This window comes from Mastigoproctus giganteus, chromosome 9 (genome assembly GCF_048544385.1).
Source record: "Mastigoproctus giganteus isolate SK-2022 chromosome 9, ASM4854438v1, whole genome shotgun sequence".
In the NCBI taxonomy this organism is placed as follows: domain Eukaryota; kingdom Metazoa; phylum Arthropoda; class Arachnida; order Uropygi; family Thelyphonidae; genus Mastigoproctus; species Mastigoproctus giganteus.
Genome location: NC_143583.1, coordinates 157435328 through 157450240, shown reverse-complemented (window position 1 = coordinate 157450240; position 14913 = coordinate 157435328). Strand labels below are relative to the sequence as shown.

At 37.2% G+C, this 14913-nt stretch overlaps 1 protein-coding gene across 1 annotated transcript in view; it reads left to right on the top strand.

The window, feature by feature from the left end:
* Positions 1 to 14913, top strand: part of LOC150080838 (profilin-like) — a 93617-nt gene that overhangs the window by 65403 nt on the left and 13301 nt on the right. The window contains exon 3 of the mRNA XM_090381054.1: positions 5775 to 5872. Within this exon, the coding sequence (XP_090237180.1) occupies positions 5775 to 5872 (98 nt within the window). The remainder of the gene's footprint in view (positions 1 to 5774; positions 5873 to 14913) is intronic.

Here is a 14913-nt window from a genome sequence, read left to right as displayed (position 1 = left end):
CCAATCGGGTAGTTCCGCCTGTACCGCTTACCACAGTGTATGTTTCCTACTATCCGGGCCTGTCAGATCGCGTTGCGAGGATGCTTTGCGACTTTCAGACACGAAAAAGTGGTGTGTGTGTGTTAAGTCTCACTATTACTGAGGAAGGAGGAAGACACCTCCAAAAGCTCTAGTAGTGTTTTTTATCGCATTTATATTTTAATGCATTTTAACTTTTTTACTTTTGTTATAGTTTAGTTTTTTGTAAATAATTAAAAGTTTTTTGCAAATATTATTTTAGTCTTTTCTATCATTTTATTTTATTTCATTATTCAATCAGTCATAAACAGTTGGTGTGTGTGTTTAAAATTGGTGGTATGAATAATCCCAACCTCAGAGGCCTTATTGCAGATGTATGTAGGTGTCCAGTTAATTTAGGCAGTATAGTGCATATGTGAATTTCAAGCATTCAGCAAACTTTTCAATACAAAGTATTAGGAACAAATAATCTAATACAGGTATTTGGAGATTTTTTAAAACAGTTATTTTGTGCTTTTCTTGAATTGATGGATTGATTGATACTTTTGTTATCCATCACATGAATCCCCTTTTCAAATATCAGTAGTAGTCTGCCATCATTGCCTCATTTTATTTACTCTAGTATCTTCACACCAATAGTCCTTATCTTAATGAAACTTCACCTGGCTCTTCATGCACTTTAGGGTTCTGTGGAAGGTATTTGTGGTGGCTGTGCAGAAAGTGAACCTTGATACTGTTAAAATTGACTTTTTTTTTTTTCTTATAGTCATTTAATTTGTAAAAGTGTAAAGTTGTTCCCAATACCTTGGGTCAAAAACAAACCTGAGACCTAGAAGTTAGGAAATTATCAACAGCTTTGGTTTGTGGTCCTTGAAAAACACTTTTATCCTGAGATAAAACTGATGTTGAAACTCAGTTTTGCATCACTTTATCTCAGGAAATTTTAAAACTACTGGAAACAGGTCTACCATTATTGTGTTATTTGTAATGGTAACAATGTTTTGCATGACAAAATAAGTGGCTCCTTGAGGACTTTTCTTTCATTTGTGAGATTAGTCTTCTTTAGCTACATCTTTTAAATCCAATGATCAGCTTTAGTCCTGCTGTCCCGTTTACACAGAAAACAACTAACCTGATTATACAAAGTGTTGATTGGCACTTTCAAATCGCCACAGATTGTTCACTTGTAAACACTTTCTTTTTTAACAAGAATTTAACACTGTAAATTTCCTTTGAGTGTAAGGAGTAAGTGACTGGAATTCATAATCTCACACTTATTTTAATAAGGTTTTGAATGAATCTACAAAGCTTCAGCATAAAATAATTCTAAGGATGCCATCAGTATTCAGTTTATTTGATCCATTAAAGACCTAAAACACCTCTCAGATCTTTCTTTGATTCTCCTCTAATCATCACTGCTCTCTTCTGCACTCATACCAATAGATCCACATCCTACCTAAAATGAGGCTTTCAGACTGTATGCAGTACAAATGTGGCCTGACCATTCCCATATAGTATTTAGTAGTATAAGTAATGGCTGCATGGTGCAAGAAAGCCTATGGCTTATGCTGCACCAGCCAAAAAAAAACCATATAAAACAATGAAGAAAAAAAAACTAATAAAAGGAAATTAAACTCGTCATCCTATGTGCTTCCCTGGCCCGAAGGTACTATCCAGATGACCTTCTGAATTTCCCCTAACTGTCAGCCTCTACCACTCATGTAGGCAACTTATTCCAATAATTTATAACTCGCTTGCTAAAATAAAACTTCCCGCAGTCCCATCTAAACATTTTCCCCCCATAACTTGAATTTATGTCCCCTAGTTCTAGTATCATTTATAATCTTAAATTTTGTCCTCATTCATTTTACTGATGCCTCTCAGAGCCTTAAACACCTCAATCAAATCTCTAAGGTGTCTTAGAGATGTGGGTTGCAGAGTTTCTAAACTCTGCAACCCACATATTCAAAGTCTTTCTTCATAAGGTTGCCCTTTTGCTGATCTCACCAGGCGAGTTATCCATCTTTGCACCCTTTCAAGAAGCTCAATGTCTTTCTTGAACACAGTATTCCAAGTGTGGTCTAACAAAAGCCTTATATAATGGGATTATCACATCCCTATCTCTATTTGAAAAAAGTTCAATAGATCATCGATAGGACACCATGGGCCTTCCCTGCAACCTCTTTACAATGCTCAGAATTTCATGTCTGACTGCATCGTAACACCCAAGTCCCTTTCCTCCATTACTGGGTTTAGTTGAACTCCAAGTGAATAAGTTATTTTGGGATTACTATTTCCCAGGTGTTAATACCTTCCACTTTGTTGGATTAAAGCATAGCTGCCATTTTTCTGACCATTCCTGAAGTCTGTCTAGGTCTCTGAAGAAGCTCAGCTTGACAGTGATCATTAACTACTCTACCAATTTTAGCATCTGCAAATTTAGACATCACGCCCTCTATCCCTTCATCGAAGTAGTTTATGAAAATTAAAAACAGTGGTCCTAATACTGATCCTTGGGGACCCCCACTTCTTACATCAACCCAATCAAAGGAATAGCTGTTTATCACAACCTCCTGCCCTGAAGCCATCCTGCTATCCATTAAGGATTTTCCAAGTGATTCCAACCTGTTCCAGCTTATAAAGCAACCGTTCTTGTGGGACTGAGTCAAAAGCTTTGCTGAAATCTAAATAAACAATGTCGAAATTATTCCCTAAATCTAGCTCGTGAGTGACCCTTTACAAAACCATGCTGAGTATCCTTGAGAATTTAAATTCGATCCAAATTATCCTGAATTCTATCATTGCCTCCATCCCTACCACTGAAGTCAGACTGACAGGTTGATAATTTCTCACTTCACGCTTAGAGCTACCCTTATGTATGGGAGATACATTGGCCCTTTTCCAATCCAGGGGAATCTCCCCAGAGTCTAGTGATGCTCGCATAATTAGCCTCAATGGTTCAATGCACTCACTTGCTGCCTCCCTTAAGATTATAGGGTATATTCTATCAACTCCAGGAGCATTACTGGCCTGTAGGCTCGAAAGTAATTTTTTCATTAAATAATCTTGTGAAATTTCAATATCATTAATTATATTTTTCAACTTCGATGCAAAATAACTGGGTTCATCTGCAACTCCAGCTGATGTATTTAATACTATCTCCTTTCCCTTACGTAAAGGTCCGATCTGGTTTGTCCTGTTCTTCTTGGCATTTATATATGTGAAGAATTCCTTATTCCCCCTCTTTGCTCTGTTTGCTAGTAATTTCTCATAAACTGCCTTTGCCCTTTCGAACCGTTTCTGTGGCTCTATAATAAATATAGGCTTCAGTACTTTTTGTTGCTCTGTAACCTTTCCATGCCACCTTTTTCTGCTCAAGTGATGTGGCAACTTCACTATTCATCCAACTTGGAACCCTCCTCGTGGAGTCTTTTATTGGTAAATGTGCATTTAAGGCATCTGTGATTAATGTTTTAAAAGCATACCACAGTTCATTCATTCATTCTCAAATGTATTCATCAAATCTTATTCATTCTAGGATTACTGCTACCCTCTGTTCAGTACCTTGCATATGTCAGTGTTAAACTGCCACATCTCAAGCCAATCTGCTTGATTTTTCTAGATCTTGCAGTGGCATACCCTGATTACCTATTAACCTTCCTGCCAACCTTTGTATCATGTAAACTTAAACATTAAGCCTGCTATGCATTCATTGCTATCATTAATAAATATTAAAAATAGCAATGGGCCCAGCACTGAAATCCTGAGCGGGGGAACTACAAATAACATTAGTCCAAGAACAGCATTCCACACTACCATCCCTTTATCCATATCAATAGCATTTTTCCCCAAGACCAGACTGCTCAGTTTGTACTGCCATCTTTTGATTTTTCTGAAAAATATTAAAGTATATGATGTCAAAATTATTTTTGGGTCCAATTCCTTTGTTACTGCATCATTGTAGTCAATCAGATTGGTCAGACATAGCCTATTATCAAATTCCATGCTATAACTGTATTCCTGTCTTGCTTTAATTCTTTAACCAACCAGTTTCTCCATTTTACCTGCAACAGAAGTCAGTCAGTAATCATTCACTTCACCTTTTGTGAATTGGAGATACATTTTCACATCTACAGATGATGTGAATCCAGTGATGCCATCATAATTGTGGCTAACAGTGCTTACCTCTATTGCTGTCTCCTTAATATAATTAGATATATCCTAGGTGCTTTATTTACATTAAGCTTCAACAATTGCTCTTTCACTTCCCTTTCAGTTGTCACGATCATTTAAGCTACATGTAATTTGATATACTTCAATCATATCTGTAAAAATAATTCTTGTGTAACAGTCAATGCCTCCTTGGTGCCATTGGCAAGGACCCTTGAATCACCATTATTTAAATGTATTTCATATCTACGAAATACTCCTACCTACTAGGGTAGGCTACACTGATTTAGGAAGGGGGGAAAAAGAATAAAATCCTAGATAATGTCAAGTTTTGAATGAATCCACAAAACATCAGCATAAGTCTCTATATGCTGAAGCTTGAGCAGGATTGCAGTTGCTACTGCATTATGATCTAACTTATGGTGTACTTAGTATGCTCCTATACTTACTAATATATCAGTTTGTGTGTAATTTGTTACTCATTCCTGCAAATAATAATGCTCTCTTTAGAATCCTTAAACTAACAACCTATTTGTTACATCAACTTTCACTCCTAGCAGATAACCTGCCAATCATATTCTACCTATATTTATTGCAAAAATATTATCCATTTCTGTGGTGATATAGCTGCCCCCTCCCCATTAAAGGTTGTCTGCTCTTGACCATTGTCTCCAGAAGACTAACTGGGTGTGTACAACCTGGCAAATTGCTAGTTTTGTTTCCATGGTTAACTCACTACTTAATTCATTTAATTATTCTCACTTTTTAAGGGATTTAATTTCATCCAGCACTCAGCAGGATTTTAATCCTTCAAATCGGCCTTGCATCAGGGATTCATAGGATAGTTATCAGATATGCCAGTCTGTACATGTGAATCGTGATATCCTGTGACAAAGCTTTTAGGGTGAAAGCACCTTGTAATAAACATTAAGCTAATAATTAAACTTGCAAAATATTACAGGAATAACTTTACAAAATATCACTAATCAAATTAAAACATTTATGGGGAATTAAGCAGATGATAAATTAAGTTACATCTGAAATTTGATAATTTAAACTTACAAGAGGTAAGATATCACAGGAATTAAGTAAATAACAAAAGCTTCTACTTAAATCCTAATGTAAAGCTTTTATGATCCACAAGAATAAGTGCATACAAATCTCTTTGGCTGCCAAAGATATTTTCTGTTGATACTAATAGTATTCTATTTTATTGATATTTAAATTTTTTCCTGGACTTCTGGAACAAACACCATTTTACCAGGTTCTTTCACCCTTTTGAAATGTGGGTGTGTGAACATGCAGACCTTTGATTTGAAGGTATACTTTTAGGAAAAAAGTATAGTAGGATCTCAATCAGTTAGCTAACTTTTCAGAATATTTTTCTGAGGGGTAGTTGACTGTGAGGGCAGAGGAAAAATAGACTAGCCTGACTTAAAAATAATAATTACCCCTCGATACTTAGGCTATATGCATAATTTTCAAAACCAGAATTTAAAAAAATGCTGGATTCGAGATTATGTTGTTTTAGTTGATATATCATTTAATTTATATTGAAATTTTTAATAACTGTTCCTTTTTGTTAGGTTTGCTAGTTGCTGCTACAACTGATGGCTTCCCTCCTGGCCAGCTCAATACAGTTGTGGAAAAATTAGGAGATTATTTGCGGTCCAATAACTACTAAGTAAGTTTAGAATTTTCATGGAAAATGCTAGATCTGTAAGAAAGACATTAGGTGATATTAGTGACCACAGTGTCTTTTCATAGTGTTTGTCTTGTGCATTATTATAAATAAGTTTGAGTTTTGTAAGTACATTAACTGTAGAATACCCAAATTAATAAGAGTACTCTATATATATTATATAGCATCCTTGTTGCTTTGTGTATTTGCTTATTATAGTCTAGGAACAAATGCCACCATTCTTTTTCTTTTTTTTTTTTGTTTAAACTAACCCCTTCTCTTGGGTCACTGGAATGGTGACTACTAACCCTGCCATGTGGTAACATTGTTCCAGCCTCTGCACACACAGGGACTAGTAACCTGGAAGAAAAGACCATCTCCAGTGGGGGGGGATAAAAATTACCAATGTGAAATTAATTACTCTTGCTTTTTTACTAATTGATTTTTCAATTTAGCATGTAGGGAGAACTGCTCTCCTACACACACGTAAACAATAATATCACCTTTTGTTGACACTGGTCTTATTCCACATTTTTTTTTATACAGTATATTTCCTTGATAACTACCTCCTGTGGAACTAGTGCATTCTGCCTTGGATTGCTATTTTTTGTGTGATGTGTAAACTCTTTGAGGTGGAAAAGCTCGAGAGCGTGATCTCCCATTTTAATTTCTTCGAGGTTATCCATAGTGTTCTTCAAGCTCTCAAACATCTATAAGAAAAGTTTGCACTTAATTTTCCTGGTCTTTGCAACACAACTGTATCATGTTCCATTCAAGACAGGTAACACATTTTGTATGGCCTTTATTTGTAGGAGAACTGCTCCTTCCCTTCTTCCAGAAGTCAGAGCACTTCTAGTACTTTGAGCTCTTTGCTTTGCTGATCTTGTCTAAGGCATGATTTCCATTTAAATTCAACTTAATTTTATGCTAAACTAATAGATACTAAATGCAATAACAAACCTACTCTATTTGCAGGTTTTGAGCAATATTATGAATTTTTTTATTAGCGAGTTTGTTACTACACACACACTGAGCCAAAACATTATGACCAGCGACACGTTATGCAAATCAAAGCAACTGCACGTGAACTGTGGTGCGTGGGTTGGGACCAGGTATAAAAAACCTGGTACCGAGCTCTGTTAATCGGTGTTACTCTTCTTCAGATGGGAAAGGCAGTGGACTTAAGAGTTTGACAAAGGCCAAATTGTAATGACCAGACGACTGGGTAGAGCACATTCGAAACAGCACAGCTGGTGGGATGCTTGTGGCCAGCTGTGGTTAGTACCTACCAAAGGTGGTCCGATGAGGGGAACCTGCAAGGTGTTGGACGACCATGGCTCATCAATGCTTGAGGTGAGCAAAGGCTCTCCCGGATGGTATGTGGCAACAGAAGGGTGACTGTGGGGCAATTCGCCAGTAATTGGAATGCTGGTGACGGGAGTAATGTGTCGCAACATACAGTACATCAAACCCTGCTGAAAATGGTGATGCGTAGCCACAGGCTGCTCTGAGTGCCCATGCTATCCACAGTTCACTAGCGACAGCTCCTGCAATGGGACACAAGCATTGAAACTGGATCTTGAGTGATTGGAAGAAGGTCTGGTGCGATGAATCATGTTTCCTGTTGCACCATGTGGATGGCCAGGTACATATGCATTATTGTTTATTTGGGGAAGTGATGGTGCCCGGATGCACCGTGGGACGAAAACAAGCAGGTGGTGGGGGTGTCATGCTTTGGGCAATGTTCTGCTGGGATACCCTGGGTCCAGTCATCCATGTGCCAGGCACTCTGACGTCTACCACCTACCTAAACATCATTGCTGACCAGGTACACCCTTTCATGGCAACAGTCTTCTCCTCTGACTGTGCTATCTTTCAGCAAGATAATGCACCATGCCACACTGCCTGGATTGTTCGTGACTGGTTCACAGAACATGAAGACTTCCAGGTATTGCCCTGGCCTCCAAATTCCCCAGAAATCAATCCCATCAAGCATCTGTGGCATCTCAACCACAAACTTTACAGGTTAAAGGATCTGCTGGTTATGTGTTGGTACCAGATAGCACAAGACAAGATTTAGAAATCTTGTAGCGTCAATGTCTTGCCAAGTGCGAGCTGTTTTGGCTGCACGTCAAGGATCAACATCATATTAGGTAGGTGATCACAGTGTTTTGGCTCATCGGTGTATGTGTGTTAACAAGTTTGTTATATATTTTGCTCTACAGTTATGTTTATGATGTTATAAATTAATTATAGTCTTGCCAGATTTTTTTTAGCTAAAAACAAAAAAAAAAAAAGCCAGCCTATTACAGACAATATATGTGGAGCAATATGGCCTTAGTCACTGATGGTTGTAATCTTCTTTTGCCATTGATGCATTTGGGTGGTTCATCTCTGTGCAGCAATCTGCAAAAATGTCTGCTGTTGGCACAATGGTTGCAAGATGTTGAGTTATGGGAGCAGTGATTAGGAGAATGTTCATATCCTAAGCATTTAGTTATAGTAGTTCACCTCTAGTATTTGTGTGCATTATACCACTACTGTGTACTAGTTACAAGATATGATATTCTTGTTGAAATCACCAATACAAAAGCCCTGTGAATCTGTAGCCAAATTTAAAAATAAGCCAAAAGCTGTGACTTGGACTGTTCAAACTATTTATTGAACACAATTTAATATAAGCAAAAAAAGCTAATTTTTCAAAAAAACTTGTTTCCAATTCTTTTTGACTGCCCAGTTTATGGCCTTGAACCTGGACTGAGATCTATTAATTTGTCTGAAGATTTTAGGAGAACTTAAAAGGAGTAATCAGAGTAAAGAGTATCTTCACCAGAAAAGATGGTACTCTCACTCCTACATGTAATAGTATTCTTTCTTTTGATTCTAAATTTTTAACTACCTTTTTTATGGTTTAGATTCAAATTATTTGATCTCTAAATTTATTACTTTAATTATTTTATGGCTTAGCAGATATTGATCATTACAGAAGCAGAACTTGTCATTTTTTGCTTTCAGTCTGGGTGGTTGGCCCCAGACGAACTCGCCTAGATGGTGAGTAAACAGCGATAAGTTTTGTGTATTATTCTTCCTGCTACTCTAACCTTACATTATCCCTTGTGCTTTCTATAAATCTTAGTATATATGATTGTCTTCAATATTAATTACAACATTTTAATTGCAACATTTTTTACACACACACAAGATTATTCTTCCTATGATTAAAACCAGCCCCTTTCAAAATCGGCCATGTGTTAGGCAATGGCATGCCACAGAGACCATAACAAAAACTGCTGTTTTTTTTCACCTAGTTGCAAGGAAGACCTTGCAACTAGGTGTAAGGATGGGATCAGTGAACTTTTGGGCGTGACATTTTGCAATTCTGCATGATTAGCACATGATCGATGCGGTTGGATATATATCTAAATCCAGGTAGTTGCCAACCAGGTTATTATCATTGGTTTTTTTCAAGGGCAAGGTCAGCAGGGTATGTAGGTTATGTACAGCCACTCCCTGAGTTTTGTGTAAGGGTTGCATTCTGCAGTACTTGCCAATTTGATTGAAGCAAAAAAAAATGTTCAAACATGTAAACAGAATTTATTTATTCAATTTTTTTATCTTGTGCAGGAAAAATTATAAAATTACAAAAAGAGAGGAGACGGGCATAAGTCAGCAAATATTACCTTTCAAGCATCATTTGTCAGAATTAACTCTCCAGCTGATAAGAATGCTGCTGCAGAAGTTGGTACTTTGGAGATTTAAAAGGGTTTGTTTTTTTTCCAACACATCACAATTTCTCTGCAGCTGCAGAATTGGCAGTGGCAACTTCACCACATACTTTAATGTTTTAGAAACCAGTGTGATGCTTGAACCTATTGATGGACATCATGGTGAGATCCAATTTTCCTTACATTACATTTCCTTACATGTTCGCAGGCTGCCCGTTAGTTAGTACACTGGACTGAACTTATTGGTAACTCTCTGGGAGGCTTCTGGATCAGCTAGTGCATAATCTTGTTACCTCTACTCTGCCAGATAGCAACTGGAGGGAGTCAGTAGTGTGTAGTTCTGCTGACAGAGGACAACATCCAAAATCTCCTCTACTTCAGGAGTCAATAGATCTTGGTAGTCCTCTGTCAGCAGCAAGAGGTGTAAAGATCCCATGTTCACAAAAGCAGCGATGAATATCTTCAAATGTTTTCCTGTCTGGACATCTTTGTTCTGGGAACCTTTCGTGGTACAAACGATGAGCCTCCAGAGCATTCCCATTTGCCAAACTGTACATAAAGTGCATATCTGCTTGCTCCTGATTAGAGTACATGGTCAGAATAGAAAACCACCAGATTCTGTCAGTACCTCGTGATGAAGGAAATCACCTGCTGGAGATGAGATATTCCAGTTAATAAACTCAGGAACCAAGCATTTCCGGAACTGTTGATATAAAATATTTTTGTTTACATATGAGGAACTCATTCCTGAAGTTATGTCGTGCATTTTTGAGACACCTTGTATAAAAAAAATGTTGAGAAACACTGCGCTAACTGGCACAATTCTAGCATGTGCATGCTCACATAGCAAACCCTCATTAATCTGGAATAATTGGTGGAGTGGTCAATCTGGAGTAATGAAGCAAAAGAGCTCTAAAAGACAAATTTAAAACAAATAAATGGAAAATTTATTGATATAGTAGTGCTGATGAAAATAAATAAAAAAAAAATAAAATCAGTGTAGAGCCTTTACTTGAACTATAAAAAGAAAATACATTTATCAATTGATAAATGTACTATATTATCTTTTTATACATTTATTCACATGGTGTCTTGTGCCATCTGATCATTGCTGTGAATACTGGTAATTTCAACAGTCTGTTGGCCAATACAAAATTCTAAAGCTGTTTTTTTATTTTTTTTTTAGGAACACCATTTAAGTTATCACTGAGCTTGTTTATGATGGTTAAAGTAATGTTTTCTTTTACTCCACTTTTCAGTTCTTTAGAACCCATAATTATATTAACTTTTATACATATAAAGAAGTATGCAAATGAAGTGATATAAGCAACAACTAAGAGTCAACAACATTACCGAACAATGTGTAAGACAATGTAATGCATGTTAGTTTCTTGCATGTTAGCACATAGTGACTCATTCTGTGCATCTTTCAAAGTACTCAGCTGTAAACAGAATTTTTCATATTTCAATCCAGATTAACTGCAACTGGATTAGTGAGGATTTACTATATATATAAGAATGCAACAGTATAAAATTATTAATTAATGGTATATGGACCATAGACACTGCTATAATTATGCAGAAAGAACCCAATAACCACAATGGATACACAACTTTGTAGGTAGAATGGCAAAGTGCTAATGGTGCAAAGTGCTTTCTACTGAAATCTTAATTATGGAGAACAAAGAAAGGACCAAAGATGAGTACTTAATGCTGTGTAACCTATGACTTCAGTGCATTCATCTGGGGTCTGCCACTGAAATCAAAGAAAAAAATGGCAATAAGTAAAGCCTATTTCTGACATGAAATATAAGCAGCACATGGAACATGTGAAAAGTCGTAATGCATACAAGGGTTAAAATTTAAATCATAAGGCTTGCATATATTTCATGGCTGATCTAACAGAGTAAAGATTAAAAAGAAATAAAATAACTTTCTGAGTAGTGTAGGTATGACTGTGCAGGTCTGTACTCAGTGCAGTAATAAGTTTCAAATAAATGTGATCTAAAGCATATATGGTATAAGCTGGCGACCTGGTGTGTAAGAAATCAGAAAAATTAAATTATGCTAGCTACCCCATATGTCATAAGTTGGAAATTAAGCTATATATATGCAGCTTGCCACTAACAATTGACTATAAACATGAAACATCAGCTTAGTTTTTTTTTTTTTTTTCAGCATAATTTATATTGTTTATACTCTGGCACAACTGCCAGTTTACAATAGATCATGAATAAAAATCATTAACTGTATTTCAGTCATGTGCTTGAACCACAGTTCTACTCTTGATCACTCAGCTACAACTCAAAAAGCATTTGGACATCTTTTATTGTTTCATATTTAATACAAGAAAGTGTCTCCAAGTAATTTGCCATATTATCTGATGTTAGTCTTTTTCCTAGGGGAAAAAACATGTCAGATAATATGGCCAATTGGATCTAAAAATAGAAATATCCCACAATACTTTAATTTTTCTAATTTCTTACACACTGATTTCTTGCAAAAAAATTAAGAAAAGTGGGTACTTTTATTAGTCATACATACATCATGCATAATTTGAGATTTTTCAGGCACTTCAGCAGATCCAGTGTACCTTTCTACCGACAACTGTAGAAACTATTGTGATAAGGAGGAATATAAGGCAATAACGAAATTGTCTGCTTTTTTTTTTGCACTTGTTACGGGCCGTCAGTCTTTGTAGTCTAATTTGTTTAACTTGCGCAAATGAAAATGGGTCTACCAATTTTCTCCTTCTGTACATAAATTTCTTCGAATGGCATTAAATTGCTTGAGTTTTTATAAAATATTGTAAAGGGACACCCACTTTTTTTAGTTTTTTATTATATTAATCCAGTTGTCAAGGCCATATATTAGTAAAGATTTATTACTAAACTAACTTTTTTATAACTTTGAAATTGGCATAATTTGGTAAGTAGGAGTGACTAGAAACCACGAATACGTCAATTGTATTGATGGCCATAGAAGGGTCATTACACAATTTACTGAAATTGTGTAATGACCCTGCAATATAAAAGTGCAACCTTTATATTGCAGTCCCCCCCTCCTTCCCCACAAGTGTCACAATGTACTGTTGGTGCATTGGCTGGCATTATCTTTTTATCTTTCAAATGCTTTGTAATAAGTCAATTTCTTGAGACCCTCTTCCACCTTCTGTCTCATTCCACACGTATGTTACAGAGCAATCCAGATTTAATTGGTTGGACATCACAATTGTATATGAACAAATTTCTCTTATAATAAGCAATGGATGTGGTTAGCTTTGGAAATGCAAATCAAAAGTTCAAGCATAATAATTGACAGAGACCTTGTCGGCCTCTTCCAGTAACTAAAATTAGACAATATTTATTTTGACAATAACAATTCACTTCCAATGAGTCAAACGTTATGGAGAGGTAACTGCATGGTTATAAACAAGGGAACTTGGATCATATTCCTGCCGAACCTTGTGCAAGATGGGCTTGGCCCACTGTAACAATGAACACACAACACTATCAGATATTATTCAGCATTATAAGGTACCACTGGCTCTCTGTCAGCTGGCAAAAGAACTAAGGAATTAGTCCACATTTTCACTGAATAATTATTGGCTTGAAGGGACTTAGTATACCTGTAGCCCAACTTGAAGAAAAATCGGACTTGGTTCACTATATCTTCAAAAAGGCCTCTAAGGTTGGGAGAGTGCATATCCAGAATTTAAAACAAATACACCAACCGTTTAATTAAAATGGTTTAATACCAGAAACTAAAATGAACCAAACGATATTACACTGTAAAATGATATATGCAAGATTTACAAAATAAATATACACGATGAAACTTTAATATACAATAAAATAAATAAATAAATAAAATATTTAAAATACAATAAAGCTAAAAGCGATAAAACATTGACTGAAGCTTTCGGAGGCTTCCGCCTCCTTTCTCAACAACAATGATGTTAAATCAACACATCCTTAAGTAACAGGCTCACGGCACACGTGGTTGACCAGGCGCATACTCAATACTTCTTCCATACGATCCAGAACCGGAAGCGGCTCGGGAGCGTGGAAATATAAAACGCTCGTCTTTTGCCAGGACCACAGCTTCTAGTAGGGGGTGAAATCGAACACCCCTGTCCCTATTCATATTATTGTTCTCAGACGAGCCTATCCACAAACTCTCTAGCCACTTACGGTCCCAGAACCTATGCGCCCGGTCAAGGATGACAGCATTCACCGGGGAGACCTGATGATGTTTCTCCCAATAATGCTGAGCAATGGCGGACTTATTGAACTCTGCGGTCTGTATAGCTCGCATGTGCTCCCCCAGACGGTCTTTTACACCCATTCCCCATTATAGGTCAGCACAGACTGCCCAGCATAAAAACAGCGTGGCCAGGGCACTTTTGGGTAGGGTTAGGACACATTGTAGCACCTCTGAGGAGAGAGAGAAAGAAATTGGGCGAGTTAGGGCGGATCTTATGAAATGCGGTTACCCCCAGAGGGTGATTGATAAATATAATAGAGGCGTGGAGCCTAATCATGAAATATCGTCCATTCCAGTCGCCACAGTTTATATTCCCTACTATCCGGGCTTGTCAGATCGTGTTTCAAGAATGCTACGTGACTTTCAGACACGCTGTGTGCAGCTTCCGGGTCGGAAGTTGCACACAGTGTTGTCTCAGGTCAAAGACCCCATTCCTGGGGATACCAGTAGTGGGGTCGTATATGGGATCGAATGCCCGGACTGTGGGGAATGTTATGTGGGTGAGACAGGACGGCGACTAAAAGACCGTCTGGGGGAGCACATGCGAGCTATACAGACCGCAGAGTTCAATAAGTCCGCCATTGCTCAGCATTATTGGGAGAAACATCATCAGGTCTCCCCGGTGAATGCTGTCATCCTTGACCGGGCGCATAGGTTCTGGGACCGTAAGTGGCTAGAGAGTTTGTGGATAGGCTCGTCTGAGAACAATAATATGAATAGGGACAGGGGTGTTCGATTTCACCCCCTACTAGAAGCTGTGGTCCTGGCAAAAGACGAGCGTTTTATATTTCCACGCTCCCGAGCCGCTTCCGGTTCTGGATCGTATGGAAGAAGTATTGAGTATGCGCCTGGTCAACCACGTGTGCCGTGAGCCTGTTACTTAAGGATGTGTTGATTTAACATCATTGTTGTTGAGAAAGGAGGCGGAAGCCTCCGAAAGCTTCAGTCAATGTTTTATCGCTTTTAGCTTTATTGTATTTTAAATATTTTATTTATTTATTTATTTTATTGTATATTAAAGTTTCATCGTGTATATTTATTTTGTAAATCTTG